The sequence below is a fragment of the Etheostoma cragini genome, chromosome 19 (assembly GCF_013103735.1).
Source record: "Etheostoma cragini isolate CJK2018 chromosome 19, CSU_Ecrag_1.0, whole genome shotgun sequence".
NCBI lineage: Eukaryota > Metazoa > Chordata > Actinopteri > Perciformes > Percidae > Etheostoma > Etheostoma cragini.
In genome coordinates this window covers 7731120-7746316 of record NC_048425.1, presented here as the reverse complement: position 1 = coordinate 7746316, position 15197 = coordinate 7731120, and the positions used below count along the sequence as shown (strand labels likewise).

The following is a 15197-nucleotide window of genomic DNA, read 5'->3' as shown; positions in this document are numbered from 1 at the left end:
ATGTAATGGGTAAAAGAAGTTGTATTGTTGGTTGTACTAGATGGAAGTGATCTCTATCTTTCTATAATTAATACAGTGTAGTATAGTACAACATCGAGTATTATAGTACAGTAAAGTGGATGGTAATACAGTGTGCAGTGTACAGTACACACATAATAGAACAGTGTAGTGTGTTGTATAATCTAGCAAACTAATCAGACTGATTTACATAACATTGTTTCCACTTGCCTTTGTTTTTACTGTTAGGTTAAAAGAAACGCCTGGGGTACAACAAAGTACATGGAGCTGTACATAGTGGCTGACAACACACTGGTAAGCTAACAGGAAGCGTCTATTCTACAGCAGAATATTTCTGTGCACATCAGTGTGAGCACAGCATTTGAAGTCAGACAGCCATCAACTGGAAACAGGTTCCACATCTGAAACAATTATCTCATTCCAGCTAGGAGCTCTTTCATGAGAGCTGAGGCAGAAGTATTTGTCTCCTTAATGTCATGTATTTAGGTGGAATCTAAAGGTGGAAGGGCTTTTAAATAGACAATAAGCTGCAGTGATGAGATGCTATATCTTAATAAAAGTCTAGTTAGATTTGTCTTTTACAGTAATACCATGGTAACAGCACATGGTGACCAATAAGAATCTAGTCCTTCCTTCTGTAATTGGTATAATTATGCTGATGGACCAGGGTAGAAATGGTAAAGCATGACCGGCTAGGTTGTAGTAATGTTTTCTTGGGTCATTAGTCACTGCAGGAAGCTTAAGAAACAATGTTCTTTAGCATTTTATTTATTTTTCTGACCGCTGACCTCATTCATGCCACTAATACTCCCCCATCTTCCCTGTCTTGCAGTTTAAACGGCAGAATAAGGACTATGGAAAGACCAAGGCAAGGATAATGGAAATTGCCAATTACGTGGATAAGGTAAGGCTGATGGGTTCTCGTGCTGCATACTGCATTTCTCGAGAAAAGAAACGGCTCCATTCACCAAGCTAATAGATATTATTGTACAGTCGGCGCATATCTCGATGCTATCTATTACTGATCAACTCTGAAGTTTGTTGATGTTGATGTTCCAAATAAGTCATCAGTGATTGAAAAGTGTACACAAATGTTGTTTGAAGCCTCATCAGGATTTAATCAATAGCGTCCTCCCTTAGCCCTGAAGGAAGATTGGGAAAAAAATTGCTTTGTGTGACCAGCCTGTGTTGTGGGAGCTTATGACAAGATTGTGGACAAAGCTCTGTGTGTGCAGGTACATATTTGTTGTTGTTTTGTTGTGTGTTCAGTTTTATAGGGCTCTGAACATACGCGTGCCACTGATTGGTCTGGAGGTTTGGACCGACAGGGATCAATGTATCGTCACTGAAGAGCCAAATGCCACCCTCTGGTCCTTCCTCCAGTGGAGACAGAAACTGAAATCCCGCAAGAAACATGACAACGCCCAGCTGCTGACGTAAGCAATGGACACACACACGCACGCACGCACGCACACACATACATACATACACACAGACACACACACACACACAGTTGCACCTGAGCTACAGCTGCTGTGTAGAAAAAGCAGTACATCAACAACACGGCAGCTGCTGAGATCTGCTCACTCAAAAGCATTTCTGCAGTGTTCTCAGTCCAATACAAAATCACTGTGGTTACACATATACTGTAAGTTTGAAGAAAATATCAAATCAGGTATTGCAGGTTCAAGGTCTGAGAAACATATTTACTGATGTCCTTCCTCATAAAACATTTAAACAGCAGATTATTTGAACATTGTGAAACTGAATTACCATAGTTAACATCCATGTTTAATAGCTAGTTATCTTCTTCACTACTGGAGAAAAGTTATTTTTTTTCAGCAACAAGGTATTGTTTTTTCATTGACTATATACCACTTTGCAACAAACAACAGATACCTTATTTGATTCAACAGCAAAGATTCTTTTGTACCTTAAAATAATGTCAACCAGAACTTCAAACGAGTTAATGAACCACTGAAACAATTTTGGAAACAAGTAGCTGATGCTAATGCTTGGTCTAGAACATTAGCTAATTCTTGGTGGGTAACATTGTTCAACACGCTCAGTTATTTTTAGTCTGATTGTTTTGACCATGGTTAAAACTACGGGCTAACCCACAAATTTATTAGTAATGTTAACTGTATGGAGATACTAGAGTGTCCATATTTTGATTTCCAAAAAAGAGGACACTCTGTTGGCCTCCAGACACAAATTCAGACAGGCTTCTCAGAGGTTGATGAACAGGCTTTATTATGCCTCAATGGTACAAAAATAAAATAAAATCTATGACAAAATAATAGCTCTCTTTTCAAATAAATAAATGTGAAACAATGTTCAAAATATGATCTATTCTGTGTCAGCTTCAAATTCCAGCTTCAAATAAATATCTCTTAAAACCTTTTCAATGTAATAAGACCAGGTTTTTTGGTGTCCATGTGAGCTTTGAGATCTCCAGCACCTTTATTAGACATACATGCTAGCTTTGCACACGGTGCACTCCGCCTCCCACTTGGAAACTCGTGGAAAGTTTTTTTGCAGTTTAACTGTGAAACTGCACTTACGCTTCGACAGTTTAGGCTGCTCCACGGTCGGATCTTCTTCCTGTATGTGCAGTGCCAACCACAAGTCAGCCTCCCGGGAATTACGTCACGTGACAAAGTACCGTAGTGTTGTGTGCAAAGCACCTGTCAATTTAAGTACAGGCTTAATGAAAAACTGCGAAAAAACTGGCAATTTCCATGAATTTATAACCCCTTTAAGCCAGGAGAGCAGCAGTGCAGGATTCCCCTAGAGTATAGAACAGAGCAGCATCAAGGACAACAAACATGACATTGTTTAAGTCAGACAATTAAGACTTTGGTGCAGTCTCGTCATCGTCTCGTCTTAGTCATTGAAAAAAAGGTCATTAACAATCATATTTTTATCTTATCTCGTCTGACGAAATTAACACTATTCCTTGGATAACTATGACTTGGATGACTGAAAACCTCCACGGACACTCACTACTTTTGTCCATTTTTCTCCAATTTAGGTAGTCATTTTAATGACTGTGTTTTACTTGTACCTAAATAATAGTTTTTACAAAGTAACGGTACTTTCTTGAGTACAGCTTTCGCCACTCTACCCACCTCTAACTTAACATTATTCTCTTTTACCAATGAAAATTTCTGCTTTAGTTTTTGTTTGGTGAGAGAACCTGCAGACTTTCTGCCCTTCTGATGATTCTACACAGATTAGTGCACGGGTTCATAATCACGGTACCTCAGCTAATAGGAAAGATTATTAACTCAACATGCACCTGCTGTCCCCCGATGAGCCTCTGTGTGGCTCTAATGACAGAAACCCTCTCAGCTTTGGGTCAGGCAATTACATATTTTGTTAGTGTGTAAATTGACAAATGATAAGTTAAACAGAGATTTCATTAAGCAAAAGATCTTGCTTCAGCCGGCTATAATTGGGCCGAACAACTCAGCATGCCGACAGCAGCAGCATCGCAGTTTGACTGCCGGTGTACAAACACATACACACAGAGACACACACACACATTCATTCCATTCATCGATGAGCAGTAAACTGGTGGGCCCCTCTTGCTGAATAATTAGTTTTGCTTATACCAAAGGGCCTATTTGGTTTTGATTCATCCGACATTGCTTGATTTTTCTTATTGATGATAATTGATGACAGCCAGGAGACCACATGAGGGATTTAGGTTCTAAACACACCCTCTCCCACATCTGACAGGCTTGTCATGTCTGCCACTATGCTCTGCTGTTCCATCAGCAATCAATATGCAACCACTGGGGAGTCTGTAAGTGAACAGGCTAAAGATTAAGGCTAATTGATTTTTTGTTGTCTGTCTGTCTGTCTGTCTGTCTGTCTGTCTGTGTGGCTGTGTGACTCTGATAGCGGTGTGATTTTCAAGGGGACAACTATTGGGATGGCGCCGCTGGAGGGAATGTGCAGCCTAGAAAACTCTGGAGGCATCAACGTGGTATGTGGGAAGACATTTCTCCTCTTTTCTTCAACACTATCATTTCCTCTCCCTGCTGTGTTTTCTTTTCACTCCCTTTTCCCCTGAGTATTTTTTCCCCCAGCTTGAATTCATCTTCTAGTGATTGTCTTTGCTCTTGTGTGTGTAGGATGTCCTCTGAAATATAGACTTTTGGTCATCACTTCTTCATGGCTTTAGGTTTTTCTTTCTTTATATTTTAGGGTAAAGGTTTAAGCAGCTCGAGGACTGGTGAGAGGTTAAAGCTGCAATCCTATTTTTGTATCATAATTATTTAATTTTTTATAATAATATACAATAGCATATGTTTTTAGCTTATTCCAGCTCAATGTTTTGGTTTTACAGCCATACATTTAACTGTTTTGGTTTAGTCTCACAGCTCTCATTAATCTGGTTTCCAGTTGCAGCTGGAAGTAGTTTTTAGTTCAAACGCTGGGCTACCTAAATTCAGTTATATTCTATATATGAAAAACCATAAACCAAAGTTTGAGTAAATCTCTAGTGATCTGCTAATTAGTATTTATGAGCAAATAGAAAATCTCCAAAACAACAACAAAATATGCCCCAAACTAACCAGCCCATAAAGGAGTTTTATCACTTTGAACATTGGCAAGAAGAAGATTTAGATGCACCCAGCTACTGAATAAAGTTTTAAAAAACGAATTACTAATAAAATTACATTATTGTAGTAATACTATGACTGGAATTATGACTTCATGACCTCAGAATTGTATCACCTTTTACACAACTTCACTTTAAATTGTGAAAAGAAAACACAATAAAAATGTACTCTTAAGAAATAATGATGTAATGGTTAGCAGTCAGGAACATAATAAAACATAGCTGAGTAACATGGGCAATGTGTGCTGTCACATCACACACTTCTGCTGTCCCCTTCCATGTCCACCTCTTCTACTGTCTACTGTTTCTTATAAATTAGTTGGTTAGGCAAAGTAGCACTCCCACGAAAACGATGATTCATTTCAGAGTTTAATCAGGAAACGGCAATCACAAAGGAAAAGGAATAATGACGAGCAATACAAACAGGCTAAGTCTTCAGACGGTAATGTTTTAGCTTGTAACTAGTTTGGGTTATCGATCCGTTATCCCTGGCACAGACGGAGGAGGTTCACTCAGACGTCCGTACACTTCAGAACTCGGGAAACAAGTGACAACTGCCTGGAAGGCACCGGAACACACTAACATTGCCATGGAAACCTAATGGCAATAGGCTGAATTCGACCCGTGATACACTATAAACTCTGTTGACAGTGGTCTCCGCGGCGATAGGTAACGTCACAAAGTATACAGTAGTATCAAACACTAAACATTCAACAAGTACCGTGATCCAGTACTTTCAAAACAATAAACAGGACACACACAACTTCCAAAATCACATTAATTGTAGTAACAAGTTGCAGCAATAGCGGCTACTGACAATAACACACACTGTCCTTACTGTGTGTTCCCACTCGTTTGGTACTGGAGATGCACCACGGTAAAACAAAACAGATCCAGATCACTTGTAATTACGGAAAAGCTGGTCTCTTTGCAAGGAAATGAAGAATGCAGCTTAGTTGCCTTGAAAAGGAAAGCGATGTCCACGTTGTCCTATCTCTTCTAGAGGAAACGTATTTTTCACTTCTTTGGAGATGATTCAACGGGATCCAAAATGTTACAAGAACACCAATTGAAAATAGTCCGGTAAAGGAAACCATTTAATTAAAGTACAAACGTTGGACTGTGTTTCCTAGCACAGATGCAGCGAGATGAATGGTTTGGCTTCTTCTTCTTTCTCTAAATTGTGGTGTTGGATGTTTATGGTTAAGGTTAGGGTTAGCTACTTGGAAGATGACGTTGGAGGCAAAAAACACCATTGAGCCATTATTGTTGTCGGTATTTTTGTTTTTACTGCCAAACTTGTTCACAGGCTTCTCAATACAGTATAGTTTTATTCCACCGGAGTTTGAATGACTTTGCTTTTCCCTGGACAAAAAAAGAGTAAACTGCTTTACACACACTTAGGACAACATAGTCAGGAAAAGCTATATTTCTTTGAAAGAACTGCTGGTATATGAGACAAATTGGCAGTACTTAAAGGGTGGGGCACAGTTGTCTGCTGCAGACCGTCTTGGTTGGTGTAGGATTTAGATTCCCGGAGGCCTGCAGCTTTAAAATACCCATTATGTAGTATTATCCAGCCTGTGTAACTGTATGACTTCATATATGTGTGCAGTGGACTGAATGGACGCAGCCAGAGAGATCGATAGCTTTTCTGAGCTTGATTTGCTTCTAACGGGCTGTTAGCTCTCTTGAGGCCAGATGTGCTTTGTGGAATCCCTATGTCTTATTGCTCACCGGGTTGTAAAAGCTTCACTCGACCCAACGGAATCAGCACAGACTTCACATACATTACCTCCATGCTGAGGCTCCCAGAGCGCTAAATAGTAGGTGAATGGTTTCACTGCACAAAATCAGCATTTCCAGACAGTTAACACATCCCTATTTTATGCAATATGCATAATTCAGAAGCAGAGCTATGAGTGAATGACAGCTTTCAGCAGATCAAAGAGGAGCTAAATTCATCTGAATATTGTCACTGGTGTGTGTGTGTGTTCATGCAGCTCCACTCTTATGAGTTTGACTTTTTTACCTTTGGAAGGATGACATTGCAGCTGTTTCTTACTCCTAGAGTTTAACTTTATATCACATGTACTGATTAAGTACCTTACCTTTTCTCGACCCATAGACGTCTAAATGAGTCCTTCTTTTAATCAGTGATAGCAGCGTAGCTCAAAGCATGGCATGTAGGTGAGATGCTCAAATTTTCATAAATAATAGTTGCTTTGAAATTTTGTAGACATATTTGATTCCCCAGATGCTGAATCCTTTTAACTTTTCATCATCAGGACAAAATATTAATTTGTCCTAGACTTTGATTCATCACCAGATATCTCCAAAACTAATGACACCAGTCTCAGCTCTACTTTGTGTTTAGTGCTAATTAACTTAAACGTAGGGTACATCATAGTAACACTCAAATTAGCCTTGCATTGTGGGTATTTTATAGTAAACTATGTAGTGAATGACATTAACTGCCTAGAATTCCTAGACCACTAATAAAAATGGCAAACACACTACTGCACTATTTCTGTGATAGGGAATGGTTTCAAACTCAGCTTTGGACTGTGAAAAATATTGGACACAGCGTCCGGGCCCTGCAGGTGAAGCCAGTGTGAAAGTGCCTTAAACCTGTATTTGATCTAATTTCCACCAGGGGCGACTCCACTGGTTGCAAAAAGAAGTTGGCTTGTATAGTCTATGAGATGAGATGTATAAGTCTATTAGAAACTGACCAGAAAAAATACTTTTCACCAGATTTTATTACCTAATTAAACATTTTCATAACGAGCTTATGGTCTCATTTGCTAGTTTCAAGTCTTTGTCAATACAGCATGATGTTAATTTGTCAATTATTAGATGATAAAGCAGGGGATTGCCCTCTCTCTCTCCTTACATTTCTAAGCTGCCCTTTCAAATAAAGGCCTAAAATGCCAAAAAGCCGTTATTTTTTGTATATGTTTTGGTGTCAAGTAAGTCCATGTGGTTTTCTACCTCTCCCTTCCCTGTACAATATATTTGTTTCATTTGTCATTTAAATAAAAAATTAAATCCGAATGTTTGTGTTTATACAGCCATGCCTATCAGCCTTCAAATGCTTTTGTCAGTCACATAAATGAGACCTCCCTCTAATTCGTCCCAAGGACCATTCGGAGGTGTCCATCGGAGCTGCGGCCACCATGGCCCACGAGATCGGCCACAACTTCGGCATGAGCCACGACCATGAGGGCTGCTGTGTGGAGGCTACCGCTGAGCAGGGAGGCTGTGTGATGGCTGCCGCCACCGGGTGAGCCTCAAGCACTGCATCTGGCTTCAACACAGCTGAAGATAAAAACAAATTACATATTAATGTGGCTGCCTAGAGAACTCGTCTTGTCACTTGAGATTTTTGATTTCTTACTTAATCACCAGTTTTCATTGATATGAAGGTAAGAAAACATGTCCCTGTAGTGAAAGCCTTTGCAAGTTGTCCCATAAAACTACACTACACCACACAAGGAGCTACTGATGCATCTCAGCAAAGCAAGAACAGTAATGTAATATAATTTTTGCAAATTTAGCTCCTCAAAAATGCATTAAAAATGTCTCTTTCCAGGCATCCATTCCCACGCGTCTTCAGTCGCTGCAGCAAACGCGACCTGGACAGCTACTTCCAGAAGGGAGGGGGCATGTGTCTCTTTAACATGCCCAACATGAAAGACCTGGTGGGGGGCAAAAAGTGCGGAAACGGCTTTGTGGAGGATGGAGAAGAGTGTGATTGTGGAGAACCTGATGTGAGCACTTTTATTTATTGATAGTTGTCTGAACAACCCCAAAGGTCTAGTGATAAATTAGTTTTAAAGGACCACACTGATGTTTTGCCCATTATCCTTTATACTGTGGTGTTTAAGATCTTTAAAATGTTTTTTGTACACTTCCACAATATTTGACTTCTATTGGTTTCCATAAGGTATGATGTGATTGCATTACCACACAGTGTAACAGAACTGTTAAAACTGTCAAAAACTGTCAAAAACAGACCCTATGTTTTCTGTTATGTTTACCAAAATCAAGTCAGTTTGAAGTTTTAATCAACTGTTTTTTATACTGTACTAAACTGAATAGAAAACAATGGCTTTCCTTTCAAAATGATCTCACCACGAGGTCCACTCATTAGCTATTCTGGAAGTTTTAATCATATCACACAATTTCCCATAGATGAAGCTGGAAAGTTGTAAAGGAAGTGCAGATGTTCAAAAAATTCTCCTTTCCAGAACCATACGTTTTTACATTCCTGTCTTTAAACAAACAATGTTCAACCATAGACGGTATATAAAAATGGAAAGTCAACCCAATATATCTCGGATATGGGCACTGCAATTTTGTTATTTTGGAGCCAAAGTCTGTGCAGGAGTGATCGGGCAGTGAGGTCAGGTCAGTATTGAAGTGCCGCCCATACACTCGCCTAACCAATCACAAATCATGTCATCCTCCCACTCATCATGAGGTTTCACCCCGTTTTTAATATAATTAAATAACTAATAAAACCCAAAGTTATCCAAAAAATAAACACTTGAGCGTGATAAGAACCACTGAAAATACCAAAAACATTTTTTAGGCCTTTTTTTTAAACAGGACAGCTTAGACTTGAAAGGGGGGAGAGAGGGGGATGACATGCAACTAAGGGCCCCAGGTCGGAGTTGAACCCGTGGCCGCTGCGTTGAGGATTTAGATTCAAGGTACAAGATCCTTTATTATTCCTACAATAGGGACATTCACACTGTTGAAGCAGCAAGGGATAAGAGGAAAAGTAGAAGACATGGATAAACACATAAAAATTAATATAATTAAAGAGAATAAATGTAAAAACAGTCAAATGTATTTATTTACATTTTTTATTGTACGTTTTAGTGGTCCTGGTGTGTGTGTGTGTTTTGTCCATGTGGTCTACTGGTAGTATTGCTGATTGTAGAGTCTGACAGGCTCAGTTCATGCAATGGACAAGTAATATGAGTCTCATATTGCCAATCATGATCTTAAAATGTGTTAGGTGTATTTTTGAATGTAGGACTTCTCTGTAACATTTTACTTTTGTTTAAATCATCCAATGCATGATGGGAATCGTAGAGCCAAAACCGGGACCATATTCATCCCAAATAGAAGGAAGAAAGTCCATTAATAATAAGAACTGTCTCATATAATGTACACACAGTATGTGTGGTATAACATTAAGTTAATCTATTTATTATATTTATTATTTCTTTCTTTGCTAATAGTAAAGGCAGCTGTTTTTCTCCTTTACCTCAGGTTCTACTTTGCATAGAGCAGCGTTGTTGCTGCCTTATCAGTTACGCGCTCTGTATTGCCTTTGTGCCACACAGCTAAAAGATTTCGGAACGTTTTCTCAAATCGGGATGAAGTGTTTGCGCTCAATAAACCCAGAGGTTAAGTAAAACTGCTTTGGTTCAAGCAACAGAGCAAATTAAAAACAGAGGAAGCAAATTGGTAGCTGACAGCAGCAGCAGCGCTGACGGTGGGTTGTTTGTTATGATTCCCACTCAGAGCGAAGCTGACAGTCGAGCTCAGGCTGCTGACAAGCCACCTGTTCTTAGCATTGCAAATGAGACGAGCTGCTTACCGGTCTCACCTTTCGATTTCCAAATGTATGATACGCATGATATGGGTGTGCAGTTCCAGATTGTAAACTAAAAGCAATCCTCTTTCTGTTTTGTTTGTCTAAGACAGGATGTCAGAATCCTTTTACAACCACCAATATCTTACAGTAAAGTTTGTACATTTAGGAATATCAGTAGTAGGAGTAGATTTATGAAAAGTCACACAGAGACATTTTAGTTTTAGAATTCAAACAACAACAAATTCATTCCCATTGTTCTGATGAACATCACATAACAAAAAGGCAGTGCTTTTTCTTCTTCTAATCCCCTCTCTGTTCCCTCCAGCCAATATGCTTGGCTTTATTTTCTCTTTCTTGAGTCAAATCCACCCCCATTTGTTTTTAGCTTGGCAACAGAATATGTTTGTATCTTTTTGAGTGTGATATAACACTATAGCAGCCACAAAATCACTTGTCTGGATTAAAAAACAAAACAAAAAAATTGTACTTGCCAACATCTGTTCAAATTGTAACTTGTCAGTCACAGTTGTCATCATTGGGAACTGCTGCCTAGAAGTGTGTTTGTGTGTGTGTGTGTGTGTGTGTTATTGGTAACACTTTCTAATAAGTTACCTTATATAATAGCTTTGTCTGTATAGCTTTTTGGTTTGTCATTTAAACATGGGTACGCTGGATGTTGCATGTCATCTGGAAAGAATGTGAAACAACATATTAAAATTTACAACTGCAAACTTGTAAGTTTTAACAGACCTGTAACAGACCAGATAGTTTATTGTCCTTCATTAACGACTTACTACCATTTAAGATTGCTGACTTTATGGCTAAATAACATTTATTAATGACTTACTAACATAGGCGTAAGGCTGACTGACTAAATTTTTATTACCCATTATTATTGACTTAGTGACAAGTAAAACTGCTGACTTAATGTTTATAACCCTTTATTAACATCTCACTAACTTTAATAATGGCTGACTGGATATGTATTACCCTTTATTATTGATGACTCACTTACCTTTATGATGTTTTTAATGACTGTCCTTACTTTTGATACTCCTAATAATGACTTGCTAACACATATAACGGATTTTGATAATCCCATATATATTACCAGATGTTTTCTTACCCCTCATTAATGATTTACTTACTTTAAAACTGCAGACCTAATTTTTGTTACCCTTTTATAACAAAAGATGTATCCATTTTTGTGTGACCCTTTATAGGAATGCACCAATGATTGCTGCAATGCCAACAATTGCACCTTGAAGGAGGAGGCTCAGTGTGCCCATGGAGTGTGTTGCGAGGGCTGCAAAGTAAGTAACACACACATGCAGGCAGAGTGGCGTAGGAGGTAGCTCGCCTCATTTGTAGTAGTATCTCGGTATCATGAGTTCACTGTCAGTTATTGTGTCAATGTATTGACTTATGCTGTGCAGCAGGGCTCTGTGTCTTCAGATCACACCTACACTTTTCATCTGTGATGTCATCTTAATGTGAAAATGTAAATCCTGACATCCTATTATAATACCCACAAGTGTGAAACCAAATTTTTGGGTTGTTCAGGTGCCGCCAAAATTCCGTAGAATGTCTTTCATTTCAGCTGAATCCGGCACCTTCCGGTTTCTTTGTGTTGGCATTTTAAACTCCTCGATTTTGGAGGAGTATGGTAAACTGCTCCTTAGTCTCGCTTTGCCAGATCATCCTCCACAATGCTGCAGAAGGAGGTCTGGCTAGTCCACACAGCATTCCGAAATGCGCTTAGGGCTGCCTAAGACAATTGCAATTGGTTTTAAGAAAATGCCAATAAACCAGAGAGAAACCACGTTTTTCTCCCATGTCGGAATGCTTTGTGGACTCGCCAGACCCTTCTCCGCCCACCTCACGTAAGATATGTAACACGTAAGATCAATGTATTCCACAGTTAGAAAATAGGACAGTGCTTAAGTCGTCTTGCTTTTATACATACATTCTCGTACCCTTTTATTGCTCTGCCATGGCCCAAAACCTCTAAAAAAATATATATATATATTTTACCAGTGGGCTGTAATTGACCCCTATTCCTCCCATTCTGTCTTACATCGTATCTTTGTTTTATTTTGTATAAAGATTCCAGCTAGTATTCCTATCCTGGAACAGGAGCATGTAATATCGTTAGTTTGTCATTTACAAAATGCTAATTTGTTAGTAGATATTCACTATTTACACACTCTATCAACTGAAATTGTAAAGGGCTAACAACATTTTGTTGCTGTACCCTCTGAGATTTACTACCTCAGATGTGATTTTCATGTTGTTTCAGATGTCCTGCTCTCCCCTCCCTCTCCTCTCACTGCTTTTTCATTGTTTCCAACAGTTGAAGCAAGCAGGTACCATGTGCCGGGGGCCAGCGGGGGCATGTGACCTACCAGAGTACTGCACTGGGGCCTCTCCTTACTGTCCTGCCAACGTCTACCTGCTGGACGGCTCCTCCTGTCAGTACGGAGTGGCCTACTGCTACAACGGCATGTGCCTCACACACGAACAACAATGTCTGCAGCTCTGGGGCTACGGTAATCAAGAGTCTATCACCACACAATACGGAATACACACTTAACCCATTCACTTTATATAACAGAGACATGCATGCTCTCAGACCAGTGTTAAGCCTTTGTTTAAACACTGCAATTAGGGATTTACCGGTGAAGGTTTTAAATGTCAGTGCTTTTATTTTGGGAGTTAAACTACCAATAGTAATATTATATTGGTGTGTAATTTGCTTTCAGCTACAGTGTCACTGCCAAAAAATCTGACAGCAGTTCTTCTGCACTGTATATCAGAGTTTATTAATACAATGGATAACACTAGCTGGCACTAGTCTGTCAAAATAAACACTCATCAAAGAGAGACAGATTTGTTTTTCTTCCCTCTCAGATGTGAAATCTGCATTCACAAGCATGACAGGGTTTGTTCTGCAGCACAATAGAGGACAATAGACTTGATAAAGTGATAGGTTGACTTTTAATGTGCATCATATTGTTTTATTGTTTTGCATTGTTCTTTAAAAAAAAAACTGAAAACAAGGCTTTTATTTGAAAGAGTTGTAGTGCCACTGCTTGGAGAAAACAATTTCAGAATAGAGTTCTCATACAGTACTGTTATAAGAACAAAGTTATATCTTTATGAGAATAAAGTCACAAAAAGTACTGAGTAAGATTTAAAAAAAATATGTACAGTATATTAAAATAAATATATGAAATTATTATTATTTTTTTTTTTAAAGGTACAGTTGCAACTTTTGCCTAACAGTTGACCTGATACTGTCATAGTTTTTATTTTAATTTATAGCAGCAGTGTTTGTCAGTTATATTTATATTTTATATTTCTACTCCTCCCGTGCTTGTAGCTAAGCTAGCAATCATTTCAAAAACCTTTTAGCTGTCTATGATTGATTGATTGCTAACATTAGCTCAGAACGCCATTCAACTGACAACCTTGTTGTGTTTGATTGCTAGCTTGTAGCCAGCAGTGAACAAGCTTAAGTAGGTCCATTTTTACTGTAATAACATTACAGAAGTCTCTCGTTAGCGTCTAGTATGCTACTTGTCGCAAAGTGACGCATGCGCAACTCACAAATTCATTCGTTGCAATGTGACGCATGCGTGACTCAAATCTGCACTAGACTTACATAGGGGAGTGACAATATGTTTAACACAAAGTCAGCAGTTTGCAGGCAGAAACTGCTACCTTAGCTGCCTTGAAGGAGATTTACGGTCGATCTGTCTTGTCTTTGGAGGACAATGTTGCTAGCCAGAGTAAGTACAAGAGAGCTGATGGGATATGTTGTGTTTCCAGGAGCCCGACCAGCCCATGATGCCTGCTTTGAAGATGTCAATGCGGCAGGGAATGCTTTCGGGAACTGTGGGAAAGATGAACATGGCAACTACATGAAGTGTGAGAAAAGGTAAGAGATGCTGGCGATACTGACGTATCATGACATACATAAAAAAACATATTCTATCTTCATAATAGAGTAGTCTATTTTTTTATTTACAAAGTAGTAGATACAAGGAATAAAGCACAGGTATCTTCAACAGGGGGTCCAGGACCCCTAGTGGATCCTAAGAATTGTTGCAGATGGGCCTCCAAGTTAATTTAAACTAATTTTGTAATGTTTTTTTTCTAACATTAAATTTCTTTACACGAATCCAACAGTTTTATTAGCAATTATAAATCCCCACTGATGTTAGGCTGATTGGCCTATAGGTAAGGTAGTCACTTAGACATTCAAAGATACAGTTAATCCTGAAGGTTTACTTTTCATCATGCCGACAATTATTTAATAGCTAAGTATTATAAGCACAAAATGTTTAAAGGCTTTGGGCCGCCTTAAGTGTTATTGCAAGCCCAGTTTAAAATGTAGCTTAATTTAGTAATATTGGTATTTGTGGGTGGAATTTTTAAATACAGGTGTAGAGTGGTCGCTGCGTTGGGTGCCAGTAAGCGTGCAACGTGTTTTTTTTTTGATCAACTGAGTGTTTCATGATTCCTAACATGCAAATACTCTCACACAAAGTCAGGCCCTCTGTACACTGTCAACACAGGCCTCTGAGTTTCCATGGCACAGTGCCAGAGGTAATTAATGGAGCCAAATTAGCGACTTAGCTATGTAAATTAGGCTGTGGATTAAAGTCGTTGACGCCCGCCTCGTATGATTCACCACTGCTCACATCTATTATGGAGTCCCAGCAGAGTCATTAGTGTTTTTCGGCCACAGTGAGTCAGAGAGTTGATCAGACGATATGTAAATGCACTCTGTGCCTGTTATTAAGACGCAAATAATGTACACAGAGCTGCTCTCTGCCCATCATTCTTTAAAATGCTCATATATATATATTTAGAGGTTTTTATCAGAATAGGTTTATATGGGTTAATTTTCCAAAGAAGTGAAGCAAT

At 38.9% G+C, this 15197-nt stretch overlaps 1 protein-coding gene across 2 annotated transcripts in view; it reads left to right on the top strand.

The window, feature by feature from the left end:
- adam19a (ADAM metallopeptidase domain 19a) overlaps window positions 1-15197 on the top strand; it is a 145333-nt gene that overhangs the window by 109460 nt on the left and 20676 nt on the right. For both annotated transcript variants that reach the window (XM_034856711.1, XM_034856712.1), the window contains exons 7-15: window positions 247-312; window positions 851-922; window positions 1288-1454; window positions 3928-4012; window positions 7795-7937; window positions 8247-8424; window positions 11489-11578; window positions 12619-12814; window positions 14097-14205. In XM_034856711.1, coding sequence (XP_034712602.1) covers window positions 247-312; window positions 851-922; window positions 1288-1454; window positions 3928-4012; window positions 7795-7937; window positions 8247-8424; window positions 11489-11578; window positions 12619-12814; window positions 14097-14205 — 1106 coding nt within the window. The remainder of the gene's footprint in view (window positions 1-246; window positions 313-850; window positions 923-1287; window positions 1455-3927; window positions 4013-7794; window positions 7938-8246; window positions 8425-11488; window positions 11579-12618; window positions 12815-14096; window positions 14206-15197) is intronic.